This window comes from Convolutriloba macropyga, chromosome 9 (assembly GCF_964194025.1).
Source record: "Convolutriloba macropyga chromosome 9, txConMacr16.3, whole genome shotgun sequence".
NCBI lineage: Eukaryota > Metazoa > Xenacoelomorpha > Acoela > Convolutidae > Convolutriloba > Convolutriloba macropyga.
The window spans coordinates 46,249,903-46,274,090 of record NC_134476.1 but is presented as its reverse complement, the minus strand read 5'-3'; the positions used below and the strand labels follow the sequence as shown (position 1 = coordinate 46,274,090).

At 40.6% G+C, this 24,188-nt stretch overlaps 1 protein-coding gene across 5 annotated transcripts in view; it reads right to left on the bottom strand.

The window, feature by feature from the left end:
* Positions 1-24,188, bottom strand: part of LOC142345804 (axonemal dynein light chain domain-containing protein 1-like) — a 211,410-nt gene that overhangs the window by 44,495 nt on the left and 142,727 nt on the right. For 3 of the 5 annotated variants that reach the window (XR_012759355.1, XM_075398173.1, XM_075398174.1), the window contains 10 exons: positions 18,448-18,526; positions 15,678-15,860; positions 14,513-14,564; positions 14,047-14,257; positions 13,481-13,574; positions 11,960-12,141; positions 11,463-11,547; positions 10,675-10,839; positions 9,665-9,712; positions 9,431-9,466 (listed from right to left, as the gene is read on the bottom strand). Coding sequence is in view for 4 of the 5 variants with exons in the window: in XM_075398173.1 (XP_075254288.1) it covers positions 9,431-9,466; positions 9,665-9,712; positions 10,675-10,839; positions 11,463-11,547; positions 11,960-12,141; positions 13,481-13,574; positions 14,047-14,257; positions 14,513-14,564; positions 15,678-15,860; positions 18,448-18,526 (1,135 nt within the window). In the remaining variant the exon portion in view is untranslated. The remainder of the gene's footprint in view (positions 1-9,430; positions 9,467-9,664; positions 9,713-10,674; positions 10,840-11,462; positions 11,548-11,959; positions 12,142-13,480; positions 13,575-14,046; positions 14,258-14,512; positions 14,565-15,677; positions 15,861-18,447; positions 18,527-24,188) is intronic. The other 2 variants (XM_075398175.1, XM_075398176.1) reach the window with 2 other exon arrangements.

Below are 24,188 nucleotides of genomic sequence, written 5' to 3'. Positions count from 1 at the left end.
ATGATAGGTTGAATGGTTGCTGCACGGAACTTTCTACACAAGTGGCAGTTTGATTTGATGGAACGCAATGTGGAACGCAGTTTTAGGATGGCATAACGTTCTTGTACCTTTGACCTTAAGTAGTCGATGCCCTGATGATGGTTCTTCAAATGAGTATACCGCAGAAACAGTTTAACAAAAATATGACGCGCATCCAGCACGATAGGATGCCTAGTGTCAAAGTCAATTTCCACTAGCCGTCGGAGTCGACCAGAGGAACGGATGAGACCATGAGGTCCAATAAGCGGAGTAAACTGAACAATGCGGCTGCTCTTCTTAACGGATTTGTTGTCAAGAAGATCTTTTCTTTCAGTATTAAAGGACTCTCCTTGAACCAAGTACTGGAGATGACGCTCGGCTTCGTCAAGCTCAACAGGGTCGGCTATGCTGCCGTCTACGGTACGGTAACTTTCATGAGATGGTAAGAGACGGAGCACATATGCAGTGACACGAAGTAACTTTTGATAAGAACTGAACTTATCAAACGGGATCAGATTAATGCTTTGTTCCTTTGGGGAGTTGGTTACGGATGCGGCTAAAGATGAGATGGAGTCATCATCTTGTTCCTTGGTTACAACGCCGAGCTTGATGTTATCAACGACGTCAGTATTTCGTACAAAAGGGAATTGCTTAGTTCTCAAGAAGTCAGGACCCCTCACCCAGCTACTTGATTGCAAAACTTCAGCGGACATGCCACGCGTGCCAGCATCTGCCGGATTATCACAAGTGGCGACGTGGTTCCATTGGTCAACGCTGGTGTTCTCCAGGATTTCACTAACACGATTTGCAATGAAGATGGGGTGTTTGTTTGTTGAGTTTACCCACTGCAAGACGATGGTGCTATCTGTCCACATGAAGACTTTGTCCACAGTAATCGTCAATGCTCGACAGATTTCCCTTTTTAAACGGGCTGCGAGGAGAGCGGCTTGTAATTCCAACTTAGGAACTGTCATTACCTTCATAGGTGCAACACGGGCCTTGCCCAGGACAAACGCCAGCTCTGTTATAATCTCCCCGGAGGTGCAAGTTACTTGAGCCCTAAGAAATCCTGCTGCACTGAATACGTCTTGCGAGCTATCACCAAACATGTGGAGTTCCAGATGTTGGAATGGTCCTGAAAAGTAGCTTCTCGGTATAGTGATCTCAGCTAACCACGGCAGTTCAACACACCAGGCAAGGAATTTGTCAACTGTGTCTTTAGGTAACTCGTCATCCCAACTTTGTCCATTGACACGCCAAATGTCTTTCAAGATTAACCGAGCACCAACAGTGAACGGTGCGACAAGACCAATTGGGTCGTAGACCTTTGACACAAGACTTAAGACCAAGTGCTGTGTTAAACTTTTCGCGATGGTGCTGTTAGTACCCCTACTCACAACCAGAGTATCAGTGTTGTGATCCCACTTAAGCCCAAGCACGTGCATTGATTCCTCCTTGGATGAAACGATGACCTTCGGTTCAGTGGGTTGAGCAGACCCATCAACTCGGTCAGCCAGATCTGGTACATTGCTTACAAACTTAGTAAGCTTGAACCCACCTAGATGGAGAAGATGTACCAATTCCTTCGACCTAATGAGGGCCGTCTCGGGAGATTCCACTGAGTCTAAGTAATCGTCCATGTAGAAGTTCTCAAGGACGGCTTTCGCAGCTTCTGGGTACTCCTTAGCATTATCACTTGCCGTGCGTTGAAGTGCGTAGTTGGCACAGGTGGGCGAATCTTTTGCCCCAAAGATGTGGCGCGTATACTGGTGTACCACAACATTTGATGTGGAGTCCTCCCGTCACAAAAAGCGCAATGATGGTTGATCACATGGTAACACTCCAACTTAGAGGAACATTCCCTCAATGTCGGCGGATACGGCAAATGGATGTTGTCTGAACCGTAGGAGTACATAGATTAGGTTTTGCAGTAGGTCAGGTCCGGTGAGTAATGACTTATTAGGAGATGCGCCATGGAATTTTGCTGCTCCGTTTAGTACCCTACGAACCTTGCCCGGCTTGTTCGGGTTAACAACCGGATGGTGTGGTAGGTACCACTCTCGTTCCGAGCGACTTTCCACCTTATGAGCATCTTTGACTCTTACTACGTAGCCTTTGTCTAAGTCCTCTTTGATGGTATGCGAGTACTTTTCCCTTAATGTCTGATCTTTCGTGAGCCGCATTTCCAAAGACTTTAATTGAACAAGCGCTGAGAAATAATTGTTGGGCAGTTCGATGTTATCTTCAGCCCATAGCATTCCGACATCGTACCTTTTTCCATTATGCACGGTGGTGTTTTCAAGAATTTCATGCGCACGTGCATCCGAGGCGGATCGTCGGTCTACTTGCTTAAGTGCGCCGTACGACTCCATGTCATACCAAGATTTTACCTGACTAGCGATTTCAAAATCCTGCTCCATATTAGCTTTGAAACAAGTCGAGACTAAACCTGAAGACGACGGTAGAGGGCCGCTTAGACCCCAACCTATGGTCAAGCGAACAGCGAAGGGCGAGGACTTCTCGTCGGCAGCGAAGTACTCTAACGGGCGGATGGCATGATACACATCCTGTCCAAGTATCATCTCGATGTTTCCATAGCAATATGTAACTGGGTCTAGAACTGCTAGGTGCGGGTATGTTTCCTGAAGTGCTTTAATGTTAATGACATTGGCGCCTACATTCAAATCTTCTTTTACGTAAGGGCTGACTTTAAATGGTTCAAATGCTTGGTTGTCGCGTGCTGTTACGATTAGTTCAACTAACTTAGTGTCTACAACCTCCTCGGTATTTATACCCTTGACTGTTAGTTTCAATGCTGTACCGTGCAAACCAAGTCTATTTGCAAGATCATTGGACACCCAAGAGTTACTGCAAGCGGTATCACACAAAACTAAAGCCGTGGTATCTTTACCGTTAGAGCTCTTTAACTGTAATTCAGTCACCTGAAGGAGGCCTTTCACATTACTCACAGATGACAAAGTGGTGGTCTTGCTCGATGATTGGGCACTAGGCAGTTTACTTTGATTTGCGCCAGCATTAGAATTACTATTGTTGTTGTTTGAAGGGGATTTTGATGGATAAACCCTCTCAGCTCCATGAAGAAGTATATTATGGGAGCTGTTGCAACCGTCCTTCCTGCATTTTCTAGGATTTGGGCATTGCCTGAACATATGCTTTTCTCTCAAACATGAGAAACACAGTTTTGCTTCCGCTACTACCTTTGCTCGCTGAGTGGGAGATTTTTCTTTAAATACCCTACACTCCCAGATGCGGTGGTTACCTTTACACACAATGCAGCGAGGTGTTGCAGGCGTTGCCGATGTTGAGGCTGGTCTCTGAGTGCCCTTAGTTTGCGTATTAGCAGCAAAAGTTCTCGAGGCAACTTTGGTCTTTACTACTGAGTTGGTGTTATCCTCAGTTCTTGCCTTCGATGATGTTTGTTTCATTAAATCATGTACCTCGGCCTTCTCCTTCAACCAATCGTTGAAGTCAAGGAGTGTTGGCTTAACCCAATGTTTCTTCACTGTGAAGAGTGACCAAGACTCTTTTAGATTGGGCGGCAATTTTTGCACAGCCGTGTTGAGAAGTGAGGCGCTCTTAAGGTCTGCGTTATATGAAAGTGATTTAAAGACTCCAACAAGACTTGAAATTGTTGCAGAATAGTTTATGATGTTATCACTATTGTGCATCTTTAGTGGTGGAAAAGAGCTGAGTTTTTCTAAATGTGCACTGACTACTGCCTGTGGTTGGCCAAATTTACGTTCGAGTGTCCTAAGTGCGTCCTTGTACATTACACCGCAGTATGCGAACTCAGCGATGGCGGTTTTAGCTTTTCCAGTTACAAGTGTTTTTAAGTATGTTAACTTGACGTCATCAGTCAAGGACTGTGCGTCTATGGCGCTTTTAAATTGTCCGAACCATTCGTGCCACTGCAGGGGATCACCATTGTACTGTGACAACTTCCACTCGGGCAGTGGATCGTTCTTCTTACAAGTAATTGCGTCCGCCAACTGCTTTATCAAATCCGCTGAGTCCAAAGAAGGAGCCGAAGGTGTGGGATGCGGCGGGCCACCCCAACACAACGGATTCGGAACGGTAGCTCCATACGTTGGCGGAATGATCGGAGTGACAAAGGTGGGGGCGGTACCTGTGGAAGAACTAAATGGATTCCCTTGCATGAAGTCTGATGTTACGTAATTTTGAGCGCCTGCTGCTGCTTGTACATGAGGGGTGCGGTGCGATGTAAATATATGAGGGTTGATTAACGGGGCCGGTTGTACGGTGTATAAATTTGCAGATGTACGTACAAGTGGTACTGCATTAGATGGGACTGCTGCCGGAAAACGCCAGACATTTGGATCTGGAGGAGCAGGAGGTGCGTGGGTTATGGGTACAAAGTTTTGGGGCTGAAAACTCTTTTGTGGGGGTGGTGGATGAATTAATTGAGGTACGAAATTGTTTGTGGAGGAAACGAATGGTGCAGGCGGAAAATGGGGTAACAGATTGACATTATTCGCCACGGGGTTAGTGGCTTGTAGTGGGAGGGCTTGTGGTGGCGAAGGAGGAAAGCGGAATGCTGGTGGGATTAACGGGAAATGCGGTGGTGCGAGGTTTAGAACGGGGGATGGAGGGGCTGGTACATTTATGTGTGCTTGTTGCGGATTAAGTGCTAGCGGAGCATTTACGAGTGTATTTAAAGGTAGTGAACGCGGAGGGCTGACTAAATGCAACTGTCCCGGCATACTCGATCTGCGAGGGAATTGATGATCTAACTGTAAACCATCGAAGTGCATTGTTGCTTGAGACAGTTGTCGGGCTGTGTTTGGGGCGTTTAGTTGAGTTGGCATGCCAAAGTTTATTGGTGATGGAGGCGTATATTGAGGCTGTTGCTGTTCTTGCATGATGTTGTTTGCATTATGTGCTTCATTGGTTACATTGGTTCTACTAATTGGTTCATGGACAGGGAGGTTGATGTTGGCCTCAACTTGACCATGTGTATTGAGATTGAAGTGTGAGTTTGGAAGTTGAGTTGAAGAAGGTCGTTGGACAATTGCTTGGTTGGATTGGGCGATGGAACCAGAAAAGTGCAAACTCGGTTCGTTTGCAACATCTGCCATGTTCCCGGCCGGTGACGAATTAACCCAATCTTGAACAAGTTTCTTGCTCTTGACTGAACTTCTTTCCGTAAAGACCCCACTCATTTTGCCTGTACCAGACCCGTCTGCTGATGATCTTGTCATCAACTCAATTTCCTCAAGGGCTGCAGCAGCTACTTCCTTGCGATGATCCTTTGCTTCATGTTGTTTCTCAAGTTCTTCCCTTTTGAGTCTTGATAGTTCTAAGTCTCGTTGACGCTGACTTGATATTTTGAGGAAGTCATATGTGAACTTGATTTTGAATGGTGAGAGGTATACTGCTCTGCTGTCTCTTTGTCATGGACCGAATTGATATACCCTCGAGCAGCAGCAATGAACTCATCAGTTTTCTTTGTTACAGTCTCTAACCATTTTTCAAGGTTCTTACAGGCAGCATCTGGATTTTCAGTCTTTTGTGCCAGATCAAAGAGCTCTTCATTTTAATCAACTACTCTAATAAAGCGTCTTTGCACTTCACAAGCAGACGTTCCATCTTAACTTTCCTATCTTGCTTATCCACAGCATTGTTAATTTCACCATAGATGTTGTTAAGTTCAGCCTCTAATTTTGCCCTCGCACTATAAAGTTTGTTGAATTTGTCCTGCAAAATTGTCATGATCTTAAGAAAAACAGGAACCACAAGTTTAATTTGGTACTAATATAAAGTACACACACATGCAACAGCACAACACAAAGGGGTTATACCGAACCCTAGTGTGACGGATTGGCTAGCAAACCGCCAAAAAGCAAAGATGTTTGTCGAGTACAATAGTACCCGGCGAAAGAAAGAAAGAACGGTGCGCAGGAAGCGCGAAAAGGGGCAGAACGGGAGACGGGACGGACGGGAAGAGACGCCGAACAAGTAACGCACGACGCAACGGGAAACCGGACGGACAAACGGGAGCGTCGGGCGAAAAGCGCGCGACGAAGCGGGAAAAAGGCACGGGCGGGGCGGAAACGACGGGCGGATGGCCCGCGACGAAACGGGAAAACGGCACGGAAGGGGCGGAAACGTCGGGCGGATGGCGCGCGACGAAACGGGAAAACTGGCACGGGCGGGGGCGAAAACGTCGGGCGGATGGCGCGCGACGAAACGGGAAAACTGGCACGGGCGGGGCGGAAACCACAAGCGAGGAGGCGGGAAGATCGATGCTAATAGACCACAGCAACAAGCTCAACCAAACAAGCTAGCCGTAACTCCAGAATAAACTTAAGTCACACCCTAGAAAGAAGGAGAGGAGCTACTGCCAGGTAAACTAGCACAAAACATTATGGGGGCTTTATCAACGGCATCAAAACATCAAACATGAAATAATTTACGGCAACAGTGTAGTATAATCATAAGTCGAAAAGGTCAGGAACTTTACTAGCCGTAACTCCAGAACAAACTTAAGTCACACCCTAGCAAACCACCCTACCCAGACAACAAAAGTGCATACTACAAAATTTAATAAAGCTACAACAAATTGCTAGCAAACCAGTGTGGTGAAAGTCACGAAACAAACCAACCGTAACTCCAGAATGAACTTAAGTCACACCCTAGCAAGGAATGAGACTACACAACAAACCAGCATACTAGCAGAGAAAATTTACTACAGCAGAAACTCAACATACTACATCATACAACAGATAAACGGGGGATAGAAGGAAACAAAGTGACAAGGAAACAAAAAGACGGAAGCGGAAAATGAAACCAGATAACCTGCGGAAAACAGACGGTAGTGAAAATCTCGAAGAATGGGGAGAGCGAAACGTTTAGTAAAGCGCTATCGGAGAGAACCAACCACAAACTAACCCGTAACTCGTGAGTTAACTAAGTCACACCGCCAGTCAGCGGGTAGACTCCCACAACAGCGCAAGACTAAGTGACATTCAGGTTATCAAAGGCTTGTGTGAGTTCCGCATCCTCGAACTCATGACGGGTGCGAAGCGTTTTACGACGGCGCTTTGAAAGTTTCTTCGGTCGAGAGCGTGTTATCAAGGACCGGAGTTTGTTCTTAAGAGCTAAGACTATAGTGAGTGTTTTCAGCTCAAGCGCAGGCCTTTGGTGTAATGCTCTGTACTCTTTAAGTAAACTAAGATCTTTCTGTTTACGTTTAGACACAATGTCTTTCACTGAATGAATGGTAACTAGAGTACTGCGCTTGAGCTGATTGTAAATATCAGGAGTTCCCTCTCTGTGGCAATACACTATAGCTTCTATGCGCTCCTGATACTTTTCAAGCACTTCAATAAGCTGCGAAGTTGTTAAAGGCTTATTGTTGTTACTGCGATGACAGGACAATGAATTGTTCACCACATCATGCCATATAACTAGCCTCATTTTATCACGGAAGAAGTGACTCAATTGAATTTGCGCGGTTTTTCGGACTTTCAAAGCGTTAGGATTAAAACTCAGACCCGGTAATGCGTAAATTCCTTTTTATAATGGTCTTGTAACGCTTGAGGCAAGGTTTTTATGGCGTGAAGCAGTGAACTTGCAGCTAATATGAAAACCATATAATGCTTTTACAACATAATTGATTTGAGCTCTGCTCAAACTCCGAACCTTGATGTTAAATACACAATTTTCACGAATTACCCGGAATAAGCGCTTATTTGCTAAAAAAATCAGTTACCTGATTTTTTTGTGAAGTTTGAAAAATTTGACCAAATTTGTTTTTTTTACAACGTTTTAATCTATCTAACTGCTATATAAGTATATAAGTATGCTAGAATGATCGGACAGATTTTTTGTCAATTTTTCAGATCTGGTCAATTTTTTCAAACTTTTTTGCTTCACTTAAAGTGTAATAGACTGTACCCAAGTACCAACCTTCACCGCGATTTGGTCAATTCTTAATTTTGACCAAAAGTTTTCAGAAGTGATGTTTTTTTAACAAAAAATTATAAGGGATAGGTTTTCGGTGACCAGGGGTAATGTCGAAAATACCAGATTATAGGAAATGAAACCGAAAAAAACTGAGGGGGGTTACTAGATTTGCCGGTTCAATATCAATTTAGGACTTCAAAGACAAATATTAAGTTTTTTATTGGATGAGTCTTACAAGTTTTTTCACTGCCCTGAATTTTACCAGAGGTCCTCAATCGAAGCCGGAACACACCCCCTGGAGCTGCATCTGACACAAAAGGGATGGTGGTAGAGTCATCTTTATCAGCAACTGGAGTGGAGTCATACGCTTCACCATTTTGAGAACTGTTTTTTTTGCCCTTCTTTGCCATGTCTGTTCGACATCCGAGCCCCTGATTAACTGCGTGTGTTCTTGGACCCTCGACCCCAAGTTGTAGTATCCAAGATGCGCTCTCGCCACTTTGCGCAAACTTTAACTTACTCGTTATTTTGGGGGGTAAGTTGTGAAAAACAAATAAAGACACACAAGCAAACAAAATTTGTGCAAATAATTAGGTTTTGCTACGTTTTCTCTCGAACAGTTTTGTTCACCTGTCGCCAGAGGAAGCACAAAAACAGGGCCTGAAGAACGCCGAAATTTTGATTTAAGGGATAAGATAAATTTTCAAGCAAACCCAGTTGTTGTCAAGTTCGTCCGAAATGTCGTCAACGATTTAATTGAGCTGAACATTTGACACGAAATTAAATATACGGTTACGGAATAAACAGATTAACTTATGTTAACCATCAACTTTCAATTAATGTACAGTTATGCTGAAGCTATAAACTTTTCGTTTCGTAAACCTTTCTAGTTCCATGAATTCATGTCGACTCTGTTTTAGGAGCGGAACCAGAATATAGGTGAAAACACTCTATCGTAATCTATATTCAAGATATAGCGTCTATATGTATACAACGTAACTGTGTAAGATCAACGTTCAAAGGCAAAAGCACTTCAGAATGCCTTGGCAAATCTAGTTAACTTTGTTAGCAGGTCTTAGTCTAGGTCAACAATTTAAACTAATCCGTTCAAAAAACCGAATTTGTTAGGCTAAGCGATCAGTTTTGAGCCATTTTGGAAGTTATTCTTAGTGGGAAATCGGCCTTTGTATTTCTCAGAAATAATACGTATGTTGCATTTAGAACGGAAAATCTAAGCGAAAGTTTTGATATAATACGCACAAAAATTCTCTATCTAGTGATATAATTTATTCAATTCAATTTACTTGGTAACATATAAAAATTTATAAATAATCCATTAATTTCAAAAAATTTACAATTTTTTGTAAATTTTCCGTTAATTTTTGACTAGGGTTGGTCTGTTTGAGGAACTCTTTGACATTTCTACATCTAACGAGAACTATTAAGATTTGATATGAACTCTTACCAATGCACGCATTTGCTTTTTGCGAGCAAGTTTTCCCTGTAACAAAAAAATTTCGCTATGTTCCTAGCAAAGGTTTTAATTATTGAAACAAAAACCAAAGGTGGGATTTCAATTGAGTGTGCAACTAATGCAACCCGAGACATGTCATGACATGAGCATATATTTGAATGAAATAACTACGATGAGAGGTATGTTTGTATTTTACATGATCGGAGTGAGAAAGGAGTGACCTACAATTTGGAGCCAGTTCAGTTCCAGCTGAACCACTCGACCACCTCCAGGCTAAACAGAAGGCAGCGACCATGCATTTGAGTTTGAAAATCAATCTTGATATGGTGTTTAAAGAGACATGATTATATCCTCGTTAACACAAGTAAACGTTCAAATAGCACTGTACTTTCGAGACCTGTTTTTCAAGAGCGAGCACAATAGGATTTAAAGCTGTCCACGTGAACTGTGTTCATCTGTATCCTGTCTGCCTCATTCGAAACAAGTTTTTGCGCATTGAATTTAGTAATTTTATGATTAAGCTGAACAGATTTCACGTGACTTTGAGTTTACGGCATTATACGGCAAATTTCAATCTGAACTTTTTCCCTAAGTTTACTGAACCGCAAAAGGAAGTTAGCACCAGAAAGAAAGTTGTCACGAGATCACATTAGTTCACATCTTTTTCTCTTACGTTTAACACATAGTGAAATTTTAGCCTTAGTTGAACAAACCTGAAAACATATCACATATTGTGACAACTTCCTTTTACTGCGGAACTTCGATGGAGTTCATCAACTTCACATTGGGATTTCTGGTAAGCGCATGTTGCAATTTATCTGAATTTTTTTCAAGTTGGAGTAATATTGCCTCAAAAATCGAAATTTTACTTCGTGAAAATAGGGGTGCTAACCTACTTTTGCCGTTCAGTATACATTTGTCTTTTTGCTATAATTTAGAATTATGAGGTCGACGAGGGTACCCTCGACTCATTAAAAGCTGAAAGGTTGGGTACAGCTTCGAAGAGCAATCAGCTATGACCAAAATCATCAAACAAGTAAAACGTTTACAACGGGGGGGGGGGGGGTTGTACGTTTGCATTGAAATTTACACAACTTCGAAGCTGCTTGAAGCGCACGTCTATGTGACCAAACTCAATTTTAGGCTTAGGTATGAACTTTATGACCCGGGATTTTACAAAATGACTGGCTGTTTATATGTATGATTATAAATAAGTTCCTGGTTAAGATACAGACCTCCTGTGGATTAGTGGTGGTGGCAATACTGTCTGGGTTGGAGAGGGTTGACATGACAGTGTCCTGTCTGTCTGTGGGATGTATGTCCCCAATGGAAACTATGGCATCTCCCCTCAGCTCCTGCACCAGAATTCGTCCAGTGTTCACCCATTCATTGCTCTCTTTCTAAGAAACCAGCACAGAACAAGTAAGAATTATGCTGATGAAAGTGAATGAAAGCTTATAATAATGATAATAAATTGCTTTCGGATCAGATAAACCAAAAAACTATATGTTTTTTGTACAATTTTTTGTATACACTTTTTTTTTACTGAACTGAGAGACCAAAAGGCAGTGTTGCGTCGTCGTGTGGTGCCTCATGAAGCAGAAAAATCATAGTTTTTTTACATTTAATATATTAGGTTCGGAAAGCTTACATATACGAGAGTATACATTTGAGCGCGGGTCTAATTTTAATCCTCTCTCCAGTGACGTTGATCAACCCCCGTTGAAAATTCTGAGTTATATTGCAACTGTGTTTGGGTGGACGGAGTGGGGGTTTAAACGGTTATAGGTTTCAAGAAAACACGTTTGAACTGATTTCGTCTTTCGCTCTTTCGCCAATCCATGTTCTAGGTTGGATCAAAAATGTTCTTTGAACATCAAGTAGTAGTTTTTCCACAATTAATGAAACACGAAAACTAGTTTAGCATTGGCAACTAATAGCTAAACAAAGAGTGACTCATTAATTCAGTTTTGAGCTTTGGCGATTGCAAAACTGTCTTTAGATCAACTTGGATAATCATTACCGCGATCTTCTTGAGATCTCTGTACTCGGCATCTGTATCCACAGTTTGACCTCTTTCCACGTCCATCACAGCACTCCCACAACAACTACAAAACATCACCAAACACAATTTGATTTATATTGTACTAGCTGTGATTACATCAACGCGATGGCAGAAAAACTTTTCGGTCTAACTCCGAAGGGTCTTCATTACAATAAGCCTCTAACGGAGCTGAAAAAACCTAATTTTTTTTTTAAAATGGGCTGACTCACAGACACTTAAAACGTATAAAAAGAAGTAAGCATAGTCCACAATTACAATATATTGAGATAAAAAAATAGAAACCAGCAGTAAAAGTTCGGTGCCAATAGACGCTCGTAATGTTTTAACAGTTTTAACACCATAGTTGACAGTAAAATTTCTGAAAATATGAAACATTTTGGCGGGCAAAAATACTAGAGCACTTGAAAAGGTCGCCATCGAGCCTTAACTCATTGAAAGGCATTTTAGCCCCATACCTGATCAAATACTCGCTGAATTTAATGAGTGTCTTCTCCAACTTGAGTCCCTGTTCCTCGATCTGTTCAACTGTTGCAAAGTTGGCATTGTATGAGTCACCCACGTTGTCTGGTCTGTCCGGAGCCAGTTTGAGTAATACCTGTACCATCCAATGAATCAAGGATTTATGCACGGAGCCCACCTGAAAATACAAGCAATTTTAATTTATCCCACGCAAAGGGATCGGAATTTAACAATTTATTTTGACTATTTCAACCTCTTAACAGGCTATACAAACCATTTTTAGTACAAAAACAATCGTTAACTGACCAGGAGCTATCTATCATAATATCAGTTATGCTCTGAATCATTATAAAAATAATTTTTAAACTGTTTTCGAACTGTTAGAAGATTGAACAATGCCAGCTGGCTTTCCTTTCAGTCTTCCAACAGTTCGAAATCCGAACGCTTGCAACTAGAGTTATTCATCGTGACTCATCCCCAGACATTTGAGAATTTTTATCGTGTAAGATCTTACAAATTCTTACAAAATTGTCTTATAAGTACATATAAGATTATGCGTCGCCTGACTAAGACTTTCTAAGACAATTTATCAGGTCTTACACGATAAAAAATTGTTATCAGGTCTGATAAAATCTTACACGATAAAAGTTCATTTTTGTCAGACCTTACAAGATAAAAATTTTGCCTTATAAGATCTTACATGATAAAAATTCTGCCTGACAAAAAATGTTTATCGTGTAAGATCTTATAAGAATCTTATAAGATCTTGTAAGATAAACATTCGGAAAGCTATGACTAATCTCTTTGATAAGATTTTTATCAGATCTTATACGATAAAAGTTCTTTAAGTGTGACATGTTCTACATATTGGAGACAATTCAGGGTAACTTTCAAGCAGTAGCCAAAAAGCTACAGCTTGCAACACTTAAGTGTCAGAGCAACAAAGAGAAAATTATCTTATATTGTCTTTTGAGACTTATAAGATATTGTGAAAAAGATTATTCGAGTATTAGGGGCTTTTTCTGAGGCAGTAATTATCAAACTAGGCTGTAAAATTTTCTTCAAAGACGAAACTATCTTGGACTGCTAAGTTTAGCCATAGTTCCTAGTTAAGATTCAGAATTATACTGCCAGCAAAATAGAATCGACAAACATTTTTTGTTTCGAAATTGGTTAGTTGACCAATTATTTTTTTTACTTTCTTAAGAACTTGAATACGTTGTACGGTTATATTGAAATCATTAAAACATGTCTTATCAGATCTTCAGTCCTACATGAACTTTTATCGTGTAAGATCTGATAATATACTTATCAGATCTGTTTAAGAAGATTTGCTTAAGAAAATTTTGCATAAGGGACGTCTAATAATATTAAAAAAATATATACATGTTGGTGAGCTTAAAGCCTTGTGGTGAAATGATTCAGCAGTCTCAGTTGACAGTTTATGATGATAGTTGAGATGATAGTTAAAATTCAATACTGATCTACTAGTAGTGACCTTATTAGACTTCCCTGACCTTATCAATGATCTTCTGTGTTTCGTTGTCAATTCCATTCGTCGCAGATGCCATCCACACTTGAACAGACTTTAGTGCTTCTTCCAAACTCAGCCTAAGACAGCAAAAAAGACTTGGGTCTAAAGCGTATTTAGCAAAAGAACCCATTTACAATCCAAAGTGACAGTACATTCAATTAATTCAACAATGCCGAAAAGCTTCATTAACATTTCTTGACATAATCAGTTCAGTTTTGCGCTCTAATGGATTGATACGCACCTTTCAGATCCCTAATTTAATTGAAATTTAAAGTCCTTTCTATTTTAAGCCTCAAGAAACCTATAAAGTCCAAAAAGTCAAAGGAGTGAGTAATTATTGACTACAATTAAACTGTAGAGTACCTAGTTAAAGTCTGGACAATTTCTTTTCATTAGTCGAGGCCTCGGTTCGTTAGTTAGCCTGACAAAGAGCCTGCACTCGCTCTACGGTACAGACCAGAAAGACGCTTGCTGGAGCATAAAATTGCGTATACTATTTTCACTCCTAGCTCTTATAAGAATTAAACTCAAAATTTTAATTGAGCTTACTCCTCATATGGCTTCCCAATCCGATCAAAACTCTGCGTCTTTCCAACATAGCCAATGACAGTCTCCACGTTGGTAGGCCATTGTCTCACAGAGTTCAGGAATTTCAACCAATCAGATTCTGAGAGTGTTTGTGCTCCATTGACCAATGAGTGCATCTTCACCTCCCATTGGTCAACCTCATTTGAAACTTGGATCAGAAATTTGGCCGTGCCTGGAGTGAATCAGCATAAAAAAGTTAATCCATACAGTAACTTTTGTAGTTTGTTGTTTTTAGGAATTTATTGCGGGCGTATAAACATTTAGGTTTAACCGTTGCTTAAATGTTACGTTGCCTTCTGGAGACAACATTCTGGGAACAAAAAAGATACAAATAAATACAGAACAGTGCAGAATAGTATTTCTTACAAATTATATTTTTCTGTTAGAACAATTTAGACGTGTATCATTGATATTGATTGAAGCGTACCGTTCTCTCCCAGGATAAGTGTGTTGAACTGTGCCATCAACGTGTTCACAGTCTGAAACAGAAAAGTGCTTCATTTTGAGTGCCTTCTCTTGAGTCCTGTTGAGTTTTCTTTTCTTCAGCATCAAGCAGGTTCAACAAAGTTTCGCGATTTTATTACTTGATTCATGAAAAAAGTTCACATGTTACAACAAATACAAATCAAAGATACAAACGCCAAAGTTCCATGTGCAACTATCATCTAATCAGACCCTGCGCTGCAGATCAATATCACTTCCTGAAATTCTTCCGAGAGATTGAATTATTTTGAGAGCTTTCAACCATGTCCGACCTGCTTAAGATCAGGCCAAGGTGTTTAAAAACCACTGATTTGTCGTTGTTCACGGAATTGGTGTCTATTATTTGGCGTGTTTCTTAATCGTCACAAATCGTTTCCGCGCTTTTCAAATCATCACTGATCACAATATTTTAAACAGTAAGAGGCGTAAAATTCTAAAGAATGTATTGTAACACATACCTCATAGGGCTATCTTTAACTAGGGTTGATTTAGGAACCTTAAAGAGATAATTTTTGGTACGTAATGTTGGTAAAATTGTTTAATTGGTTAAAGTTCTCATTAGAGTAAATAAAGTACCATGAGCGTGAATCAACCGATGTGAACCAAATTGAAAAACTTCCGCTCTCTACCCCGAAGCCTGGAACTTTGCCCAGTATAGTTCAAGTAACCTTTACAGTACACTCACTGTAGGGTAAATTACCTGAAAATTTAAGGTAAATTGTCTAGTTAAAGTTAACCTGAAATTTGGACTGTTCGGGTAAGTTACAGGTAAATTGTGCAGGGGTACTACATGCACATTTCAGTTAAAAATACCTGCATTTGCAGGTACGTGGAGGTACCGTGCAGGTAGTGTGCGGGAACACCAAAACACATGCACAGTTCAGGCAAATTTTCCTGAATTTTTAGGTAAATTTATTACCTGCACGTTTTTTAGACTGTGTGGTTAAGGGAGTCAACTTATGTTCTAAGCAGTCAACTGACTGCCAGAGTGATAGATTAAACGTCAGCAGTTTTCATAACAGACTCATCAACATAGGGATTAACTTTTATGTAAAGCATTTTACGAGTCGGGACCAACTTTTGTGACTCAAGTGGTGACACGGACGAACCTCATTGACTTGATGCATCTTCTCATGTTCTGGGAATTTGGTTCCATCTTCCTGCTGGTGTCGTGAAAACACCCTGTGAGCTATCTCATTCCATGTCTGTACTTCGTTCACACACTGAGAGTACTGCTCCTGGTATTGTAGGAGAGTGTCCCCACTGTATTTCTTCACTTCACCCAATATCACCTGAACCCACATGGAACACGATCACTTGTAAACATGGAAACAGTGTATAGAATAAATAAAGGAAAAAGCAGATAAGAATGATCATGGGTTGCTGTTTATAATCCGGATGTTTGCGGTTTTCCCCTCGAATTATAACCCCCATTATGGTATATTTATGGTAATTCGGGGGAGGGGAGAGCCTCAATTCATTTATATGACCATAAACTGTGGGGGGGGGGGGGGTGTAGGAATGCGATGAGCTCAAACTAATCTCAAGCTTGCAGTTATATCTCTCATGACCTTTGACTCAGGCAAAACTATCTTAAGAAATAATGAGACAAGTATCATTGAAGCCAATCAATGCACTATATGCTCTATTTCTACAACGTATCAATTATCATCCGTGCAAACAAATTCCATTCTTTTTTCGTTTTGGAGAAAATTGCCAATTTATTTCCTTCACAATTTCCCGAAAAACGAAAGAATTTCATCCCATGACCCGCAACAAGAATAAATTGAGCGCCCATTAAAAGTTAAGCATTTAAAAGGTTGATTAAATTTCGTGTCTTCAAACCAATGCAAAGATTTGCAATTTTGTTGAAATCTTCGATGCATTTACTGCATGTACCATATCAATATCTTGGCAAGGTTTAGCATATTTAATTGCTCTTGAACGAAGTTCAGAGCAATTATTGTAAACGTGTTCGTCTTTTTATGCACACTTTTCGCTTGACGGTTTTGCGCTTTTCTTCTAGAACCCTTTTTGACATCTCAAGTGACTTTTTCACGCTTTCGTTCTTCATTTTTTAGTGATCTCTATTGCTCTCACTCCGATGTAAAGCTTGTTGTTAATATAAAGTCGGTTACAGCATAGCAAAAATCAGGGTATCATGAACGAGTGGGAAGTGCATCTGGTAAAGGATCGAGAGGTCAGTGGTTCGAATCCCTGTCGGATGAAATGTTCTTCTCCCGACTGCCGTTCGAGAGCATTTCTTCCGACTTTAGTCGGTTTATTAATAGCAGCGCAGCGATAGCTGGGGCTATTATTGGCCTTCTCTTGGATTTTTTATTTCATGATTTTTGTTACGACCATATGACGTCACAACGACTTCAAATCTGCTTTTTGTTCATTCGTTCATGCAATTTCAACTGAATTGTGTGCATGATGTCATTTTTCACTCTTAGTGGAGCTCGTTTTTTATTCATTAGCGTGATTAATTTTTTGGTCACACGTGACTTACCTCAATCTTAAAAATAATTTCCTCACTCTGAAATTGACTTTTCTTCGCTTTAATTCAAAGAGATTAGGTCAAATGAGTGCTTGCCACTCTAATTGACGGTTATTTAAGAGCAGCAAATAGATATCGATCGCAATTAGTTATACAGATTCTTAATCAAAATTTAACATCTCAGCCTTTGATGAAACGAATAAATTTTTTCTTTGGTCTGTCTTTTTTACCTTCTTTTTGAGACTACAGATCTATGAAGCTATTGCGGCTATTTTTGGCATTTTTCCAGCTATGTTCTTCTTAATTCTCCTGAGCTATCTAAAAAATAGAGGTTGTTTATGGCTAAAGTTCAAATTAGTGTAAATTATTAATAATGAACTTAAAGCAATCGATGTGGAAAAAATGAAAAATTTGCGCCTATCATTTCCTTATAACAGTCCCTCCTCCGTATTCAAACTACAGACACCCGCCTGCCTACCTACTCCCCTGTCGAGCTACCTACCACTATCTACCTGCCACCCCTACCTAGTTGATTCCCCCTCCTTAAGTATCCCCACCTACCTAACACCATCCCCAACTTTCTGGCACCTCCCTCGCCTATCTAGCCCCAAGAATGCCTATCCTCCAACCTGCATAATCTCTTCCACCTACTTTAGTCTGCATTTTGTTTTTCTGAAACATACTCCGTAGTTTTATTCGGCACTTAATTTTTCTCTGATAACAATCATTCGCTGATACTTTGATAATGTTAGTTTAGATATAGTTTGCAGATTCTTCAAGTAGTTATGGGTATTCTACCGGCTATGTCTATATTCAATTTTTTTTGCGTGACTGCTTCAAATTTTTGAGTGACTTTTGCTCCCTTGACTTTTTGGTTTTGTGTGGCCTAAATTTTTCTCTCATTCACGGATGTCAGCTGCTGAACTCAAGTGGTGGCAATTTGCGGTAATAGTGATATATAATAACCTCTAACGACATCATTAGTGATTCTAATACGCCGTTTGAAGCAGGCTGCAATTGATTAAAGATCCTATATGTCATTCGAGAGCGTTCTTCCGACGTTAGTCGGTTATTTTCTCGTAATTGCCATAGAGTAAATGAAGAGACTATTTACACAGGCTATCATTATTATGATAAGGACAGTTCTTGCAAAAGAGTTTTACAAATGATAAGACCGTTTGGCGACTTAACTTTAACATCAAATGCCATTGTTTGCGGAAAGGAGAAATTGATGCGCGTGGAGCCTAAACCTTTAAATATCTTTCCACAAACCACAAAAAGAAACAACACTTTTGATTTTGAAGTCTTAGGAAAGGGTTATTCCAGCATAAAGGACAATGAATAGATTGAAACTGATTGGTGATGGTACTGGTACGTACCTCTTGCCAGTTCTTGAGGTCCTGATGGAATCGAGAGATAGCCTCAGCTGATGGCTGAACTATCCTGTTCTCTGCATTCCTGCAAAACGATATACTCAGTCTCATTTCATTAAACTGTTAACGTTCATCCAATTAACGCTTTTATTTTACCGATGTCAGAAAGAAAAACAGAAGCTCTTGTGAACATTGCAAAAATTTTGCCATTTCAACATTGATCGAGACTTTTTTGTTTTCAATTTTAATTCAATAAAATTCAGTAGTTACGAATGACATGTAAATTACAAAGCTCATTTATTGATAAAATGATTTTAAAAAATAGTAGCTTCTGTTCTCCTCAATTTTGTCAAGTATTAACAATGTAAAACAAACCATTGACTAAATTTAAAGGTAGTGTAATGTAGCCCACAATTGATAGTCTCTTCATATTTTCAAAAATTCCTTTCATTGCAATAAGCATTTTTTCTTCAAAGCGATGTCTTAATTGCTTTTTTTGCGTTCAACAAAACGGCTTAATATAGATAGACACATGAACAAATTTGTCATCAAAATCGGAAAGGCATGAACAATCTTTTTGCATTCAATCTGTAAATCTACAAATCACACATAAAACATTGCAAATATGAACTCCTTTTGTCTGTACCCGAAGGCGATAAGTAATCAACACAATACAGCACAAATTCAACAAAGACCCTTCACTAAAATTGGCTTACGATTCATCAAATTAGAATCAATCCACGCGCTGCCCCGCGGGCATTTTTGTGTCGGTAATTAAAAAAGTGATAGAATGACGTTTCTTTTGTATCACGCTGAGGTCGAAACTTAGATCTGCAACGTTTGCCGGTCAAATAATTTGTTGGCGCTTGGCTAACCGTGTCATCGATTTTGAGAAAATTCGAACCAATGTGAACAAATGGCTTAAATAATTGAAGAACTGACTTTTGTTTTGAGCGATTGTACAAAATTTTAAATGATTTCTTAATTGTACAGGGTGTTTAATCTGAAATAGGGCACAATTTGCATAAATCGCGGTAAAAAATATAGTGCTTTGTTCCCGTGACAGTCAAAATGCACGACATTTCCTCGCAAATTTGACTTCAAAAATTGGTTTCAATGGCTCACAAAACAGAATCGGTTCTAATTCGCATTAGCCTATTTTTTCACAAGTTGAGTGTTACTGAGTAAATAAAAAGAGCAGCGAGGATTGAAATGCACTATTTAAATAAAGCGATAATCTATCCAGCGAGAAAGTATTACGTCATAATCTCTTAACCATGTAAGCCTTACGAAAAGATTAAATGCACACAAAATACGTTCTATTTGGCATAGAAAGCTCGGAAAAAGTTCGTTAAACATAATTTTTGTTGAGCCTACTAATATACTGAATCGATTGCGCTCTTTTTAGGCTTAATATTTTTATGTTTCGAAAACGTATCGGTGACCAATCTGAGCCGAAAATCGGCTCAGACGAAATACCTGCTAGCAAATACAGCTAGATTTGCCGGGCCATTTAGATGTGCTTTTTGCCTTGAAGTATCGTAGAAAGAAGTTGTCTTTATCGTGGTTAGCTTATAGAATAAACGTTATCGAAAGAGTGTTATCACCTTTATTGCTAGTGCCGCGATTATTCCTTGATAGTCAAAACGTCGCCATAGTCAAAACGTAGCGGAAATTTTCTAAGCCAAGTTTTAGTAAAGCATAATTGGTGTTCACACTTGTTTCTGTTCTCCTTTATCGCATTTCGTCTTTGACAGATATTGGGAGCAATTTGTTCAAACTTTATTCTTACTCACTTAAGCTGCATCATTGAGTTGGTTTTTCTGAGAAATACACCCAGATTGTGCGCACAGGCGTACGTGAAAGAAGGTTAATGTGCGCCAGAAGTGAAAATTATTCATCAACAATTAAAGACAAAACGTATCATCAGTTGTTGCGAAACTATTTATTAACAATCATTAATTTTTTACTAAAGACCAATTGTTTGAAGCTACAATTGAAGCCGAGGAGTTGCACAGGCGCAAAAAAAAAATTGTCTCGAAGAACTGGTTGTCGACTAGAATAAACAGCCATCGGATAGTTACAGAAGAGGGAGAAAATTGACAGCTGGCCAGAGCTCACACAGTCTCAAAACAAAAAAAAAACTGTACGACTAATCCACGGTGGGGGCTGATATTTGGAATCGACGCACTACCTCAAAAAAAAGTCTGGACAGAGAACCACAACCAATGCAAGTAACCGCCAGCGATGCAAAGGGGAACGCTCTCAGTGACTGAAAAAAAAAACTGCCAAAAAAAAACTGTAAGATCCATCCAAACTCAACTTTATTTCTTCTGTATGCTATAAATTGATTAATAACCGGCAAATCTAGGCAGCCCTCGCCTTAAATTTCTGGGTCTTATATCCAACTTCTTAGATTTCCATTCAATTTTTCTGGTCACCGATAACCCACTCCTTCGAATTTTTTTTGAAAAATCATCGATTTTGACAAATCTTTGTCAAAATCTAGAAATAATCAAATTGCGGTGGTTTTTTTTACAGTTCTTGACATAAAAGCGAAGCAAGAAAAAAGTTTGAGAAAATTGACCAAACTTGATAAAATTTTGCAAAAAATTTATATAAAGCGTTGATAGATGGCAGATAGAGCACTTGTATAAAAAAGGGTAGAATTAAGAGTTTGGTCAAGATTTTCAAATTTTGAAAAAAAAGAATCAGATAACTGGTTTTTTTTTTTACAAATAAGCGCTTATTCTTGGTAACTCGCAAAAAAATCGTGCACTTAACGTCAAGGTTCGGAGTTTGAGCAAAGCTCAAATCAATTATGTTGTAAAAACATTATATGGTTTTCATATTAGCTGCAAGTTCACTTCATCACGCCATAAAAACTTTGCCTCAAGCGTTACAAGACCATTATAAAAAAGGAATTTACGCATTACCGGGTCTGAGTTTTAATCCTAACGCTTTGAAAGTCCGAAAAACCGCGCAATTTCACTTGAGTCACTTCTTCCGTGATAAAAAGAGGCTAGTTATATGGCATGATGTGGTGAACAATTCATTGTCCCGTCATCGCAGTAACAACAATAAGCCTTTAACACCCTCGCAGCTTATTGAAGTGCTTGAAAAGTATCAGGAGCGCATAGAAGCTATAGTGTATTGCCCCAGAGAGGGAACTCCTGATATTTACAATCAGCTCAAGCGTAGTACTCTAGTTACCATACACTTAGTGAAAGACATTGTGTCTAGACGTAAACAGAAAGATCTTAGTTTACTCAAAGAGTACAGAGCATTACACCAAAAGCCTGCGCTTGAGCTGAAAACACTGACCATAGTCTTAACTCATAAGAACAACCTCCGGTCCTTGATAACACGGTCCCGACCAAAAAAACTTTCCAAGCGCCGTCGAAAAACGCTCCGCAACCGCCATGCGTACGAGGAGGAGGAACTTACTCAAGCCTTTAATAACCTAAATGTCTCGTAGTCTTGCGTTGTTGCGCGGGTTAGTTTGTGGTTGATTCCTTCCAATAGCGCTTTACTAAACGTTTCGCTCTCCCCATTCTTTGAGTTATTCACTACCATCCGTTTCCGCAGGTTATCTGGTTTCATTTTCAGTTTCCGTCCTTTTTGTTTCCGTGTCACCTTGTTTCTTTCTATCCCCCCTTTATTTGTTGTATGATGTAGTATGTTGAGTTTTGCTGTAGTAAAATTTCTTTTTGCTAGTATGCTGGTTTGTTGTTTAGTCTCGTTCCTTGCTAGGGTGTGACTTAAGTTCATTCTAGAGTTACGGCTGGTTTGTTTCGTGACTTTCACCACACTTGTTTGCTAGCAATTTGTTGTACCTTTATTAATTTTGTAGTATGCACTTTTGTTGTCTGGGTAGGGTGGTTTGCTAGGGTGTGACTTAAGTTTGTTCTGGAGTTACGGCTAGTAAAGTTCCTGACCTTTTCGACTTTTGGTTATACTACACTGTTGCCGTAAATTGTTTCATGTTTAATGTTTTGATGCCGTTGTTAAAGCCCATAATGATTTGTGCTAGTGTACCTGGCAGTAGCTCGTCTCCTTCTTTCTAGGGTGTGACTTAAGTTTATTCTGGAGTTACGGCTAGCTTGTTTGGTTGAGTTGTTGCTGTGGTCTGTTAGCATCGATCTTCCCGCCTCCTCGCTTGCGGTTTCCGCCCCGCCCGTGCCAGTTTTCCCGTTTCGTCGCGCGCCATCCGCCCGACGCTTCCGCACCCGCCCGTGCCAGTTTTCTCGTTTCGTCGCGCGCCATCCGCCCGACGTTTCCGCCCCGCCCGTGCCGTTTTCCCTTTTCGTCGCGCGCCATCCGCCCGACGTTTCCGCCCCGCCCGTGCCGTTTTCCCGTTTCGTCGCGCGCCATCCGCCCGACGTTTCCGCCCCGCCCGTGCCGTTTTCCCCTTTCGTCGCGCGCCATCCGCCCGACGTTTCCGCCCCGCCCGTGCCGTTTTCCCGTTTCGTCGCGCGCTTTTCGCCCGACGCTCCCGTTTTTCCGTCCGGTTTCCCGTCGCGTCGTGCGTTATTCGTTCGGCGTCTCTTCCCGTCCGTCCCGTCCCCCGTCCTGTCCCGTTTCGCGCTTCCTGCGCACCGTTCTTTCTTTCTTTCGCCGGGTACTATTGTACTCGACGAACATCTTTGCTCTTTGGCGGTTTGCTAGGCAAATCGTCACACTAGGGTTCGGTATAACCCATTTGTGTTGTGCTGTTGCATGTGTGTGTACTTTATATTAGTACCAAATAAAACTTGTGGTTCCTGTTTTTCTTAAGATCATGACAACTTTGCAGGACAAATTCAACAAACTTTATAGCGCAAGAGCAAAATTAGAGGCTGAACTTAATAACATCTATGGTGAAATTAACAATGCTGTTGATAAGCAAGACAGGAAAGTTAAGCTCGAACGTCTGATTGTGAAGTGCAAAGATGCTTTTACTAGAGTAGTTGATAAGAATGAAGAGCTCTTTGATCTGGCACAAAAGACTGAAGATCCAGACGCTGCCTGTAAGAATCTTGAGAAATGGTTAGAGACTGTAACAAAGAAAACTGATGAGTTCATTGCTGCTGCTCGAGGGTATATCAATTCGGTCCATGACAAAGAGACAGCAGAGCTGTATACCTCTCACCAATCAAGATCAGGTTCACATATGACTTCCTCAAAAAGATCAAGTCAGCGTCAACGAGACTTAGAACTATCTAGACTCAAAAGGGAGGAACTTGAGAAACAACATGAGGCAAAACTCCGCATTGCTAGACAACGTCTTGAAATTGAAAAACAAACGAAATTGCGGGAATTAGAAATTGAACAGCTTGAGGAAGATCATCGCAAGGAAGTAGCTGCTGCAGCCCTTGAGGAAATTGAGTTGATGACAAAATCATCAGCGGACGGGTCTGGTACAGGCAAAATGAGTGGGCTCTTTACGGAAAGAAGTTCAGTCAAGAGCAAGAAACTTGTTCAAGATTGGGTTAATTCGTCACCAGCCGGGAACATGGCAGATGTTGCAAACGAACCGAGTTTGCACTTTTCTGGTTCCATCGCCCAATCCAACCAAGCAATTGTCCGACCTTCTTCAGCTCAACTTCCAAACTCACACTTCAATCTCAATACACATGGTCAAGTTGAGGCCAACATCAACCTCCCTGTCCATGAACCAAGTAGTGGAACCAATGTAACCAATGATGCACATGTTGCAAACAACATCATGCAAGAGCAGCGACAGCCCCAATATACGCCTCCATCAC